Here is a 15799-nt window from a genome sequence, read left to right on the forward strand (position 1 = left end):
GAGAGAGAAAGCCTTCCCCTGGAGCTGATGCCCTGAATTTGGACTTGTAGCCTACTAGACTGTGAGAGAATAAATTTCTCTTTGTTAAAGCCATCAACTTGTGGTATTTCTGTTATAGCAGCACTAGAAGACCAAGACAGAGTGTGATATAAATTAGTACTCATTGAATTTGCTGGATATTGCAAAGCTTTAAACAGTTTTACTTGCTTTAATTTCCAAACAATTTTGTGTTATTTTCATATTCTACACACATTTTACACATCACAAGAAATCTTACCGTTTTATGGAGTCTGAGTTGGAATCAACTCGACAGCAACAGGTTTGGCTTTTTTGGGTTTTATATTCATTTATATTTAGTTTCATGTTTACCCCCCTGGATGTCTATGCTTCATATAAGTCCTCCTCTACTTGGCAAAAACCGAATGGCATTTTTGTTGCCCATGCCCCGGAAGACTATTCCAAACTCTACCTCACCTCTTAACCCTCTCTGAAATACTAAAAACCTGACAAATATCACAAGGGGAAAAGAAGTCTCAAAGTTTTGTCTGCCTTTGTAGTTCTCTCATAATTTCAAACATGGGTGTTCTACTTTTCTAGTTGTTCTCAGTATGAGGTTTGATCTTCAACAAATACTTCACTTTTATCAAAGGTGGAAACCTTATTTTATATACTATTAATTCTTAAATAATTTATATGAATTTGGAGCCCTGGTGGCACAGTGGTTAAGAGCTCAGGCTGCTAACCAAAAGGTTGGCAGTTCAAATCCACCAGTCGCTCCTTGGGAAACCCTATGGGGTAGTTCTACTCTGTCCTATAGGATCACTATGAGTCAGAATCAACTGAACAGTAACGGGTTTGGGATTTTTTAAATATATATACAGATAAAAGCTACAGGTGGTAATTAAGGTATAAATTTCTTAAGTGCTAATAAGAGACATTTCAACTTCTGCCTGATTTTTTAAAACAATTTACTAAATGAACCATATGCTATCAAACAGAAGAACTACATTATCCCTAAAGAGTAATATTTTTCAAAAAGAATTTTTTAGAAGCAGCTGGTCCTACGAAGTTAAATGCTATTTTTCATCACACAGAATTGAATGCTCTATTAAGAGAGAAAGAGCATGTAAGTAAATAATCAGAAACCAAATGTAATATTAGAAACAGTATGAGGTAAAGAACTTGCATAGGATAGGGAATGAGCAATCTGGGGGAAAAGGGGCATGTCAGAAAAGGAATCAGAGAGGAGCTGGATATGAGCAGGGTTTTTACGTGGGGCAGGGGAGCGACAAAGAGAACAGCGTGTCCAATGCAGAAGGCATAGAACAGCATGGCAGACCCAAGTGGTTCAAGGGCTTTCTGGGCCATACTAAGAAACCTAGACTTTGGCTACTGAAAGATTCTGTACAGGAGAGCAATGTCGAATTATTTTCCTCCTCTCTCTTTAAATCTTTTTATTTTCTTAGCCAGATCACTCAAGCAATAATGAGTAACATGAACTTGGGGGAAAGTGTGGAGGCTTAGGAGATTATTCACTTGCATGGCATGAGCTAAAGCAGTGGCTTTGATGCTGGAAATGATTTTGATGATGTACATATAGAACAAGAACTCAGTTTATGAGCTCCCTTTGTTATAAATATAAACATTTGTTTTCAAAGGTTCAATGGCAAATATTTCTTAGGTATTAAATATGCATATCAAAATTAATGAAAAAATTAAAATAACTATTTATAAGCTAAGACTGATTAAAACTAGTATGTGTCATCATCAAATATGAATGAAATCACTATGGTCTTGATAAAGCATTCCACCACCTTTAACAAAGACAAATGACAGTGTTGAATACCAAACAAGATTTTTAAAAATCCAAAGAAATATAAGGTGCATACACCTTACAAGTTTCTACCTTATGTTACATATTTGGAACTAAGGCCATTCAAATAGACAAAGTTGTATATAAATATATAAATTAGGACTGCTGAAATTGAAAAATGTTGTTATCCAAAGTGGCAATGCATTTTTAAAAAGCAATAATATGAATATGAAATTAACAGAATATGTGATGTAAATATACTATTATGTAGAAGACAACAAATGCTGTCTTATCAAATATATTGGTAAGATATTTGGTTTGGCAAGTTGGAATGGCAAAGAAATACTTTTGAAATAGGACTACTAGAAACATCTTAGATGAAACTATAGTCTAAAACTAAGGGATTATAATTCGAGTTCACATAATATGAAATTAGACAATATACAAAAAACCAGTTGCCACTGAGTTGATTCTGACTCATGGCAACCCCATGTGTATCAGAGCAGAACTATGCTCCATAAAGTTTCCAGTGGCTGATTTTGGGGAAGTAGATAGCCAAGTCTTTCTTTTGAAGCACCTCTGGACAGACTTGAGCCACCAACCTTACAGTTAGCAGTTTAGAGTGTTAACTGCTTGCACAACCAGGGGCCCCAGACAATACAGTACAATGTAATCAAATGAAGTAGGTATAGGAGTAGTGAATCAACCCAGAAAATATATATTCAGTTGTTTTAGAAGGCATCCAGATGATTCAAAAGTGCCATTAGAAAAATATAAAGGAAAACACATAGGTATAATAAAATACCTAAACACAACCTAAAATTCTATTGATAATTATACTGTATATAGCAACTATTTATGAAGCCATCTCTCAAATCTCTAATAAGACTTTAAATAAGCATGTATTTATGTCTGAGTGATTCAAGTGTGGATACCCCAATATTCTGTTTCTCGCATTAGTCAGTGTGATGGTTAAGACTGTGGGTCAACCTGGCTGGGCCATAATTCTCCGTGTTTTTATGTAATCACTCCCATGATGGAATCTGCCGTGAGTAGCTAACCAGTTGAAAGGGATTTTCCTTGGGGGTGTGGCCTGCATCAAATATAAGGAGATGTTCTGGATTTTTGCTCTGCTCTGGATCCTGGGGCTGCCTCCTGTTCATCTGACCTCCAGTTCTTGGCACTTGAGCTATCAGCTTATCTGCCGATGTTAGGATTCGTGGATCTTCACAGCCCTGCTCTTCAACCTGCCAATCTTGGGCTCACCAGCTATGTGAATCAAGAGAAGCCTCCTTCCTGATCCACGGATTTGGGACATCCCAGCCTCTACAATCAAGTGAGCCATTTCCTTGATATAAATCTCTCTATATACGTATTTATATGCTTTACTGGTTTCGCTTCTCTAGAGAACCCAGTCTAAGACAGTCAGCATGTCTTCATGTGAAACATTCAATTCCTCTCTTTATCTTAAAAACCTCTAGGAGGATTTGCTGGACTGTAAACTGAGAAAGTGCAAACCAGGATGATAAAGCTTCTAACTTTCTGGGCCAATGGGCTTTACTACGCTTTTAATACACTGTCCCATATATCTAGATAGCTACATGCTATAGAAATAATAAAATTGTATTCTACCTGTAATTTCTGTTTACCTGTAGCAGTTTGCCCCGTACATGCAGGATGTTCTTTTGGCCTTGTCTTCTTCAGAACCTTGTGGAACTGAAACAGTCGCCTCTGCATTCGAAGGTTCAGGCTTAGTGGGATCAGAGTCAGACTTAGGATGAGATCCTGGGGACTCATCATGGGAAGAGCTGCCTTGGGCACTGAAACAACTCTCAGAACAGCTCACTGCCTCGTCTTTTTGACTTGGGGTTCCTCTAGTGACGATTCTCTGTTCAGAAATCTTGTCAAGTTCCTGTACTGGGATTTTGTTTCTCTGTGTAATAGTCTTCACATTATTCACCTCTGTGCTTCTTACTGTGACTGCAGAAAACGACTGTGGCACTTCCTATAAAACAAATGAAACATTTTTTAAAAGAAACATATAAATTTAATCTCAAAAGACTGAAACTACAAGATTCATGCTATATGTATATTTTAATAAAACTTTACATTTTGAAAACTTCAAGATTCACATTTTAAAGTTCTTAAAAATTACTGCTATTTGCTATGTCTCTAGTTTTATAACTTTAAAAAAAATGTTTGCAGTTATCAGAAAATGAATTTATAGTTCCACCAAAATTTACAATCATGTCAAACATTCAGCTAAACATAATCAAAGAGTACAAATGAAAACATGAGAGAATATAACATTTGCTTTCATTTAAACGTAATCTTTCCGAAAAATCTACAAGGCTCTTAAATTTCACTGTTTCATACTGTGTCATGCTTTTAATATGCACTATCCTTATAATTTCTTATAAGTTATCTATAATACTTTATTTCTACCCTCTAAATATAATCATGATATTTTTCTATAACTGAATGATAAAATTGCTCCTCCCTTGTAGACATATTTTGCATGAAGCTATGTTATGACCAGCTCAGAAAAAAAACAAAAAAGATCGCTTTCAAGTGGTCTGAATAGAAGTTTCAGTTTAATCAATTAAAGATGCTTTGACCTAAGTAAGTATTCTCATTAGAACTGCACAGCCATTTTAATTTGTACTTGTTGTTTTTAGGTGCCGTCGAGATGATTTTGACTCATGGTGACCTCGTGCGACAGAGCAGAACTGCCCCATAGGGTTTTCTAGGCTGTAATCTTTATGGGAGCAGATTGCCAGGTTTTTCTCCCGTGGAGCCACTGGGTGGGTTCGAACTGACAATCTTTTGTTAATAGCTGAGCGCTTAACCATTGTGCCACCAGGACTCCTTAATTTGTACCTACCACAATCATAAGGGGTAATAGTATTATCCTATTAAAAATGACCTCCTACTTACGCTTCTTGTGGAGTAGAAACATGGCTCAGAAAAACCTGAGTCCCCCTGGTAACCATTTTTAGGATGCACTGACAGGATACTAGAGATACATAAATGTTCACTCAACGTATAACTGAGGAACCATGTTTGCTGGCTGCCATCTGGAAACACCTAGTTTTCGTTTTACTTAATATCAAACAACTGAAATTTCTTGAGAAGGCATTATTAGGATAACTTCCTTTAGACTAATAAGTGTTTTTTTTTCTTTTTCAAGAAAAATAGTATATAAGTTTAAAATGCTATCCAAACTGACTAAAGACCTTACAAACTGAACCTACGTCTTATCATGGTTTCTGTAGAGTAATGTATCGTTGTTGCTGTTGTTGTTAACTGCTGTTGAGTTGACCCCCAACTCCCGACAACCCCGTGCACAATGGAACGAAATGTTGCCTGGTCCCGTGCCATTCCTATTATTGGGTGAGGATCACACCATTATGATCCATATCTTTTTCACTGGCTGATTTTCAGAGTAGATTACCAGGCCTTCCCAGTCCATCTTAGTCTGGAAGCTCCGCTGAAACCTGTTCAGCATCACAGCAACACACAAGCCTCCAATGACAGAGAAGTGGCTGTGCAGGAGGTGTACTGACTGGGAATTGAATCTGAATCTCCCACATGGAAGGTGAGAATTCTACCCCTGAAACACCAATGCCCCCATAGTAACATATAACCTATGAGAAATATAACCATTTGGATTCCTCTTGCAGCTGACCCTCAGCTGGTGGCATTCATGCCACATCCCTCTAAAACACACACTTTGTTTCCCAGCAGTAGTGGTCTCAACTAGACCTCAATCTCACCTCCTCTTTGTTATATGACCAACTGGCACATGCCAAGGACTCTGAGGTGGGAATGGGGCAATCCTGACCCACCTCCCCACTCGGCAGCCCCCACTACTGGATCAGATCTCACCAATTTTCATTTTCCCTATTCAAGGTAATAATGGGACAAGTCAGCAAAGTCACTGGCTAAGTAGATGTCCAATAAAATGCCAGTGTCCTGCCCCAGTTGGAATCTGAAAACTCTGCCAGTAATTCTATAAGAGCACCTCTCTTCTCTTGTTTTAGAAAAGGAGGAAATAACTTTTCCCCACCAACTGTGAGCTGGAATCAACTTGAAGGCAATGGGTAGATTTTAAAAATCTTCTTTTTTTTTCAGTTCTTTTTGTATAAAACCTGATTTTTTTTTAAAAACTAAAGCAAAAACAATATATAGAATACAATTCTATTTAGTTCTTTCAAAAATCCCAATATATTTGTTTGGGTACTTGTGTAAACCCAAAGTAAAAGATTTAGGATACAAGTCAAAATATTAGTAGGGCAATAGGACTGAAATATGAGGCAAACCGAGATCTTCACTTTTTAATCAATATGCTTCGCAATATCCTATGTTTTAACAAGTATGCATTATTTTACCATTTAGAAAATGAAATATAAGAAATGAAATGTATAGCATTATACTACACGAAATATAAAGAAGCATTTTTAAAATCCTCACAAGGACTACATTTAACATGTTAATTTATTCTAAAGGAGAAAAGAATGATAAAGTCACAGATATAAATACCATGGATCAGAGGTTCTCAAATGTGTTTTAAGAGGCACAAAAACTGGCATTCATAATGCTCGTTATGAAAACTATGAGATACTGATATACAGTAGACCCTTGGCATTCAAAAATTTAACATTCGTGGTTTCAATTATTTATAAATGATCTCCAAAATCCATTAGATGCAGTAATTTTAAGTTTGCTGGGGCATAAATTTGTACTGTGCCCATTACAAAGCTCAGGAGCTACAGCAAGTCACTGAACTGGCAAGGAAGGTAATGAGAATGACGGATGGCGCTCAGTACTTGGGAGAAGGTGGGAAAAGACAGAAGAGTTCCATATTTCATAAGCATCCATACTGTGTATTTCCTAGATTAGATTAAAATGTGAAGAATCAGAGTAGGAGGCTAGAGATTCATGAGAGAAATACCAGAATCCCCTGCTCTATTTCATGCCAGAGACCTCTGGGAGCATGGAGCTGGGAGAAGATGATCTTGGTGCTTGGAGGTGGCTCAAAAATACTATTATGGCTATTAAAATAGTCTATTAACTTTTCCAACAAGCCTTCCCCTGCCGTTCAAGCATGTGAAGTTTTAATGTACTTCAAGGGTCAGGATAAAAAACTTTCCTCAACACAGGTTTAATAAAGTAAGACCTCCAACCCCTGCCAAGCAGTCCTTGGCAAGAATGTCTGTGCTGATAAGGTGCCTTAGAAGTCCTGGTCAATTCCATTAGTATCCATATGCTAGTGACTTAAAAATCATAACCTCCAGCTTCAACTTCACCCCTGAGCTTCAAAGTCATAATATTCAACCACAAGCTAGGTAATTCTTCCTCAACGTTCTTTGAACCTCAAACTTAAAATGTCAAAACTAAAATCCTACCTCTATCCTTTACCATAGTTTCTGCCCCTATAATTTATCCATTCATCCTACTCAGACACTTGGAAGTCTACTTTTCAATCATGCTTGCCCTCACTCTCCCCAGATCCAATCAACACGGCCTGTAGTTTTGCTGCCTAAATATTTCTCTAATCCAATACCTTCACTCCATCCTTAATGCCACTGACTTAGGTCAGATTCTCTTTCTTTCTTGACAGGGTTAATGCCATAATCTCCTCTCTCATCTTCTGTAAACCAGGGATATTATCAATCTACTCTCCAGAATTTTCTAAGAATTAAACAAAATAACATCTTTCTCAGTGCTGGGTCTAGCCCATAAGAACTCAATAAATGGGTGTTGTTTGTCACTTACAGTTGTTGTTCATGGCATTATTACTGTCACTACATTACTCTTTGCTTAATGCTCACTGAATGCATGAATAAATGAATGAATAGATGTTTCTGTGGGACTGACCAGAGCTGTGCTATGCTGTTGATGTGTGCCATCAAGTCAATTCCGACTCACAGTGACCCAATGTGACAGAGCAGAACTTCCCCATAGGGTTTCCTAGGCTATAACTTTTATGGGAGTAGATCATCAGGTCTTTTCTCCTGTGGAGCATCCGGTGGGTTAAAAACCGCCAACCTTTTGGTTAGCAGCGAGATGCTTAACTATTGCGTCACCAGGGTATTATTATATTATTATATGGTACCAAATCCAAATGGCCAATGAGGAGGAAAGTGTGTAAGACGTAGTCAACTAATACTGAGGAGTTCTGGGGGATACAGCCTTACTTATGAGATAGCTGTGTAAACAGACATATATTAATCACCCCTGCTTTTTCCACGAAGAAATAATGAGCAGGATCTCAGAGCAGGCAACAATATGCAGAGAAATGCTCTCTTTAACAGCCAGCTTATTCACTCTGGCAATTATTATAGCAGGGGAAAGCTGCATATACAGCACAGGGGAGGCACAGCAATAGGCAGCTGATACATGTTAGTATTTTGCATAAGTAGTTTCAGTTAGGCTTCCTTCTGTCATTCATAACTGAGTTTTAATTAGATTACACAGAGGAAATACTATTTTTCCCTCTAAAGTTAATCAATTCAAGCACCTTCACTTTCACTCGCAGACTAGATAACTACATAACTGGGAAGGAGTTGCAGAAAGACGCAAGCGAACTGATGAAAACTATGGACGATTTCAGAGCAATTATCTTCATCATCAGAAGTTACCAGAGTCAAAAATGTCTGCAGATAGTCTAGTACGGTATGGCAGAAAAATCCATTGTAGCCAAAATGAGAAGACTTGGGTTTGAGGCCCAAGGTCACTAGGTATGTGTCCTTGGAGATCAGTTTCCTGTATGGTGTTGAATGAGGGTATTAGACTATATCAGATGCTCTCAACTTTGCACATTAAAATTGGGGTAGTTTATTTAAAATAATACTGATGCACAGGCCCCACCCAAGACCAACTGAATCAGAATCTGAGGGCTGAGGGGAAGGTGACTTCTGCCCCTTTTTTCTACTTCCTTTCGTATACCTCCCCAAGAGAAAGTTGATGATTCTTTCCAGGAAAAGTGACCCAAGTCCATTCTGCAAATGTGGCTAAATTGTTCTGTTCTTTATAACTGGCAATCTCCTGCCATTAGACTACATTGGTGGGCCCAGCCTCTTGTTTTCTCTCACTTTGAACTTTCATTCCTGCTCTGCATTGTACTCATCCCCTCTGGACTAGCTTCTTGTCTGCTACAGTGTTAGGATTAAAACTGGATAGGGATGGAGGGTAGGATTTGAAAAGGTCTTGTTTGAGTCTTCTTCAGTCTAAGTCATGCTCTCCAGCCTACCTTTACCAAAGAGCCCTGCATGAAGGGTTATGACATCTTGAGCCTTGTTTCTCCTGTGCTATGACAGGTGAACCTCCTTCAGGAACCCTAAGGGGAAGAGGTGCAACTGGCCAGGTAGAGCTCAGGTGTTCCTGGGGCCTAACTGTAATACTCCCGTGATGTCATCAAATTCTCATAAATACTTCAAACATCTTGGGTTCATTTATTGCTCATCTCTACAATCTGTCAAATAAGAAGGTGTTTCTTAAAATTTTATTCATGATTATCTAACTGTATGGGTTGTGATAAACATAGTAAAACATGTATACTCCAGGTTTTCATCTGAAAAAATATATTTCTCTTTTCAAAAAAAGGAAGGAGGGCAAAATCACATTGATATGCTCAGAGTTCAGAGAGTAGAGCATATTTAGGCTCAAATTTTATTTTGAGTTTTTATAGCCAATATACCTGGTTTTCATTTATTAAACATGACTCCACAAGTAAGCAAAAGAGTTGAGCCTACAGAAACTCAACCCCATTTTGCTACCTGGAGGAGAGGATCCAGTGAGAAGCTGGTCCTGATGGAAGAAAGGCAGGAATGAGGAGAGTACTGTAAAAGATCAGACCTCTGGGATAGCGGTTACCATTTCAATCATTCCAGCGTCAAAATCCTCACAACTGGACCAATAAGCAACATCATGATAAACGGAGAAAAGACTGAAGTTGTCAAGGACTTCATTTTACGCGGATCCACAATCAACACCCATGGAAGCAGCAGTCAAGAAATCAAATGACACACTGTATTGGGAAACTCTGCTGCAAAAGACCTCTTTAAAGTGGTAAAAAGCAAAGATGTCACCTTGAAGACTAAGGTGCTCCTGACCCAAGTCATGGTGTTTTCAATCGCCTCATATGCATGTGAAAGCTAGACAATGAATAAGGAAGACCGAAGAAGAACTGACGCCTTTGAATTGTGGTGTTGGTAAAGAATATTAAATATGCCACTGACTGCCAGAAGAATGAACAAATCTATCTTAGAAGAAGTACAGCCAGAATGCTCCTTACAAGCAAGGATGGCAAGAATATGTCTCACATACTTTGGATATATCATCAGGGAGGATCAGAACCTAGAGAAGGACATTATGCTTGGTAAAGCAGAGGGTCAGCAGAAAAGAGGAAGACCCTCAATGAGATGGACTGACACAGTGGCTGCAACAATGGGCTCAAGCATAACAACGATTGTGAGGATGCCACAGGACTGGGCAGTGTTTCATTCTGTTATACACAGGGTCGCTGTGAGTTGGAACTGACTCCCCAGCATCTAACAACAACAACAAAGTGCATGCTACTCTAAGATCAATCCTACTCCTTTGGCTCTCCTTGAGAACAAGAAGATGGGGACCCACAGAACTCAGTCATGGTCCACAAGGATTATTAAGACTGTCATCTTAAGCCACATCTCTCTTGAGAAGAAGAATGCCTGACCTTTCCCCCTGGAGTCAGAGGTGGCGTGGGTGCTGGACAACTGGGGTACCACCTCTGTATTTCTCTCTCTCTTTTAATACATCCAATAAATAGGACTTTTAAAAACAAACAAACAAACAAACTACCCAGCGTTAAAGAACATGTAATTTGGCCAAACCATTCTAGTGAGTTAGCAAAAACTGAAAGAGGAAAGGGGCGGTGTATAAATCCTGAAGTTAGCCCAGAAGTCATCCTGCAAGAGGCTATTAAGAACTATCCCATCATTTGTTCTTCTCTTCAGACTTAGCAAGAAAAAGGTGGTTATGTGCAGTCTGAGAATGATCAATGGAATGGACAAAACCAGATTTTACAATAAGAAAGAGAATGAAATCAGAATGGAGACATCAAACTGTGACCACAGTCAAATAGTCTCCTTTTTATTTTCTTCCCGTCTGAACATCTCTAAATTAAATAGCTTTGTTTTTTACAACTCAAGTACTATTTAAAGATTAGTTTCAATAACTCAAAAAATTGGGGGCTAGTTATATCTTCATAAATACAATAAGAAAACCTAATTTTGGTTTCTCCTTGCTGTATACAGCATATAATTAATTCCTATGTAGATCACCTGACAAAGGGAAAAAAAAAATCAAATAAACAATTTAAAAAATCACCTCGGATGAAATAACAGACTCTTCCTGATCAGCATTTTTGCACTTTTTTCCTGGGTCTTCCTCTGCTGATAGACTTTCTGAACTTCGTGATGACATTAATCGCTTTCTTCCTTGCTCTGTTATGTTTACCTGTGTTTTACCTTTGCAGATTCCTTCTTTTCCACTTCCCTGTACTACATCATTATCTTAGACACACACAAACACACAACACATCACACACACACAAAGAAAAAGAAGAAAATTATCTCCTATATCTTTAAATGTCAATAATCCATACTAAAAGAAAAAGGATAAAAGGGCAAGTAAAATTAAAGCTCTGTTTATATTAATACCAACTTAAAAACACTTATTTGTAAATCTGACAAAGTATTACTCAGCACAGTGGCCAAGATTTCTAGCCTGGGAGTCAGTCAGGCCCAGATTCCAATGTGGGCTCCACCCCTTAACTGTTTCACGTCACATCTCTGAGCTTTGAGAATTTGAAATGTAAATTTTGTAAATTTGAAATGTGAAAATGTAAATTATAATAATTCACGTAGTTATTAGGAGAAGTAAATGAAGTAAGATACGTAAACTACCTAGCAGAGTATCTTGCATATGTTAGCATTTAAATATTATGTATGGTTGCTTTCGAGAAGCCCTGGTGGCAGTGGTTAAAGCATCTGGTTGCTAACCAAAAAGTCTGCAGTTCAAATCCACCAGCCGCTCCACAGGAAAAAGATGTGACAGTCTGCTCCCGTAAAGATCTACAGCCTTGGAAACCCTATGAAGCAGTTCTACTCTGCCCTATAGGGTCACTACAGGGTCTCTATGAGTTGGAATAGACCCAACGGCAGTGGGTTTGGTTTGGTTTGGTATGGCTGCTTTCAGACTACAAAGGCAGAGTTGGGTAGCTGAGAGAGACACTAAATGGCTAACAAAGCCTAAAACACTTACTCTCTGGCTCCTTACAAAAGAAGCTTGTTAACCCCTGCTTATCTGTGTTCTAAAGGATATTTAAGTGACCTGAAGTAACACTCCTTCTTTAAGTTTAGGAAAGGCATACTAATAAAATACTGTCTGTACTATCAAAGAAGAAAATCAATGGAAGCATAATTAAAATAATATATTTATCTATGGAAACTTATGAATAAACTATTCCAATAACTAAACATTGCCTAGAATATTTAAATATTCATCATGAAACTAAATTATAAAGCATTTCATGTTATTTTAGAAACTGTCAGAAACAGGACTTGAATAGGACTATACAGCTTGGTGCAGCAAATGATCAACTGTTAGAACAGTTATATATTAGTTAAACCAAAGGAAAATAATGAAGAATGGTATTTTTACTATGCTAAGAACCATAAAACACAAACTAAGTAGGATGTGGCTTCTGCCAAAGCGGTGGTTTATCATATTCTGAGTTTCAAGTATCACATACATAAAATGCAACATATGTATATGTGTGTATATACATATATATACATATATGTACATGTATACATATACCCACACAGACACAATATGGTTTATATATTATGTATATATATTTGATATGTTCAATTCTAAATTCTCTACTACAAATACTCCTTCTAGGGACCAGAGCTAGTTTCTTTTTGCAAAGGAAGAAGTCATTTTAACATTGTTGTTAAATTGTTATTCACAAAAAGTATACAAAGTAAATGCCTTAATTGGCTCACAATCTTTACATGTGGTATAGCAAGTATTTTTCTAAATCTAAAGGAGGCATGGTTAAATGATGGAAATATAAAATGAATTAACTAGTAATATAAATCAGTTTTATTGTTAACTATTATTAACTACATTTACTTATATGAGCTGTTACATTAATACTATATGAATGATAGCTTAACCATATGCATATTATATCGTTAAAAATCTATCCATCCAATCTTACCCCCTAGAGGAGCCATTCCTAAGAGCTACAGTAACAATTTGATGTGCATGCTTCTCAGCTTTTTCCTAAGTTAAAGCAAACATACCTACAAATATGTATATGTAAACACACACAGAGCTAAAAAGTATAAATGCTATTATTCCTGTAGGATAAATATCTAGAATTGGAATCTTTGGATCTAAGTATATTACAGATTTAAAAATTTAAGAGATTGCCAAGTTACTTAAAAAGGTTATACCAGTTTGTACTTCCACCAACAATATTCAGTAACACTCATTTCTCCAGCACTGGATATTGTCAGTGGTTTACATTTTGATAAGTTTTATGAACAAAAGACGGTATCTGGTTGTTTTAATTTACATTTCCTATCTGATAGTACAGTCATATATTTTTTGGCTATTTGTATTCAGTCTTCTGTAGTCTGTCAACATACACTGTCCAAAATTTCTACTGAGTTTTTACCTTCTTCTTGTTACTAGGTAGACAATTTTTAAAACCTTTTTATAGGTATGGCAGTACTATCTTCCAGTCTATTGTCTGCCAGTCTGCTATTTGCCTCTGACTTTGTTTACAGTGTCTTGTTTATATAAATTTTTTTTTCATTTTTATCTATATAAACCTGCCAAATTCTGCCTTATGGCTTCTGAGTCCCCTATCACCTTAAGAAAGCTTCCCAGAAGTAATAATCTTTTCCCTGTAGTTTCTTCAAATGTCTTAACAGTTTTAATTTTTACATTAAGTTTATGAATTCAATGGGAATTTATTTCTGATTATGGTATGAAGTAATGCTCTAATATTATTTTCTTCCAAATGGATAGCTAATTTTTCCAATATCATTTATTGAATAATGCTTTCTTCCCCCATCAATGTGAACTAATAATTTGAATAACACTTGTATTGACTGGTCTTTCTTGTAGGTGTATGGATATTATCCTATCACTGACAGCACTGTATTTCAGGATAGACCTTGAAATGTTCTTTTTGACAATGAATGCAATGCCATTCCTCTTTAATCTGTCATTCCTGGCATAGTAGACCATACAATTGTCTGATTCAAAATAGCCAATACCAGTCCATTTCAGCTCACTAATGCCTAGTCTGTCAATTTGCCATACTGTGGTAGCTTGTGTGTTGCTGTGATGCTGGAAGGTATGCGACCAGAATTTCAAATACCAGCAGGGTTACCTATGGTGGGCAGGTTTCAGCAGAGCTTCCAGACTGAGACAGACTAGGAAGAAAGACCTGGCAATCTACTTCTAAAAAACTTGGCCAGTGAAAACCTTATGAAGAGCAGCAGAACACTGTCTAATATAGTGCCAAAAGATGAGCCCCCTAAGTTGGAAGGCACTCAGAAGACAACTGGGGAAGAGCTGCATCCTCAAAGTAGAGTCAACCTTAGAGTCGCGCTTTCAGGACCTTTATTTGCTGATGTGGCACAACTCAAAAATGAGAAAAAATAGCTGTAAACACCTATTAATAATTGGAACACAGAATGTACAAAGTATAAATCTAGGAAAACCGGAATCTAGGAAAAAATGAAATGGAATGCTTGAAGATAGATATCTTAGGCATTAGTATGCTATAAGGGGTCTATGGGGGCTCATTATATACACTTTTTATTTTTGAAATCTTTCACAAAAAAATTCAAAAGACAGTGTGCAAATTTGAGAAGTTTGTCTATTTTCCCACATACTCAGTTTTTTAAAGTATTGTGTAGAAAAACCTTTAAAAAATACTTTGGTACCACAGTTCCATTTATCACTATTTCTAACACTGCATGTCCAGGTCTATCACTAAAATTCTCAAAAAAGTAGTACTATATAACAGAACTAACAAGACTTTAAAACTGTTTACATGTTTATTTGACCAACTTTTACATGTGTATATATATATATATGTAAAGAGATGCCCATCATTTCCCTCCTGACTACACCCTCTTAGAAAACCTCGACCTGGGGGGACCTAGCTCATAATGGACCCGGCTGATTCTCTTATCTGAAAATTTGGAATTGAGAGACCCAGTGGCACAGACACTGTTGGGCAGTGAAGGCTTAAGGACAATAGAGTTGGGCCGGTGTCAGAAGTGAGGCAAGCCAAAGCCACACGCAAGTCATAGCTGAGCAGAAAGTAGCAGCCTTTGCAAAGAAGAAAGAAAAACAGAGATGTATTCAGAGACGGAAAAAGGGAAGAGCTGCCTGATAGCTCCATTTCCTGTAAAACCTGATTATACTTCCTATACTTGGGTTTGGAAAGTAACCCTCACTAAACTCACAAACTCCTCTCTAATTAAACTAGCTTAAGTAGGCTTCTATTACTTCCAAATACATAAAATGCTGCCTAAATAAGATGACATAGTTAACATTTTAAAGATCTTGAACCAATGAGAACACCCACAGGAGACAAATCATTGCGAGCTGTGCTAGGACAGAGGCCACGTCTTCTTTGAATCCCCCAGCACATAATTACTGTGTGCCCGACACTTTTTATTTAATTAAATTAATTTAAAAACTCTTATTGTGTTGGCTGGCCTTTTCTCTTAGATATGACCGAACAGGTTTGCTTTAAAAATCTGTATTAATATCAGAAGTCTAGCATTACAGACGTTAGTGAGTTAAATAGTATCTCCCCAAAATTTAAGTCCACCTGGAGCTTCAGCATGTGACCTTATTTGGAAATAGGGTTTTTGTAGATGTAATTAATTAAGATGAAGT

At 37.2% G+C, this 15799-nt stretch overlaps 1 protein-coding gene across 4 annotated transcripts in view; it reads right to left on the bottom strand.

Annotated features, from left to right (window-relative positions):
- The window catches only part of APLF (aprataxin and PNKP like factor), a 113253-nt gene that overhangs the window by 68498 nt on the left and 28956 nt on the right, over positions 1 to 15799 (bottom strand). For all 4 annotated transcript variants that reach the window (XM_012556342.2, XM_023733112.1, XM_023733110.1 and 1 more), the window contains exons 6-7: positions 11186 to 11370; positions 3463 to 3818 (exon numbers count right to left, since the gene is read on the bottom strand). In XM_012556342.2, coding sequence (XP_012411796.1) covers positions 3463 to 3818; positions 11186 to 11370 — 541 coding nt within the window. The remainder of the gene's footprint in view (positions 1 to 3462; positions 3819 to 11185; positions 11371 to 15799) is intronic.

The sequence above is a fragment of the Trichechus manatus genome, unplaced genomic scaffold (genome assembly GCF_000243295.1).
Source record: "Trichechus manatus latirostris isolate Lorelei unplaced genomic scaffold, TriManLat1.0 scaffold00004, whole genome shotgun sequence".
NCBI lineage: Eukaryota > Metazoa > Chordata > Mammalia > Sirenia > Trichechidae > Trichechus > Trichechus manatus.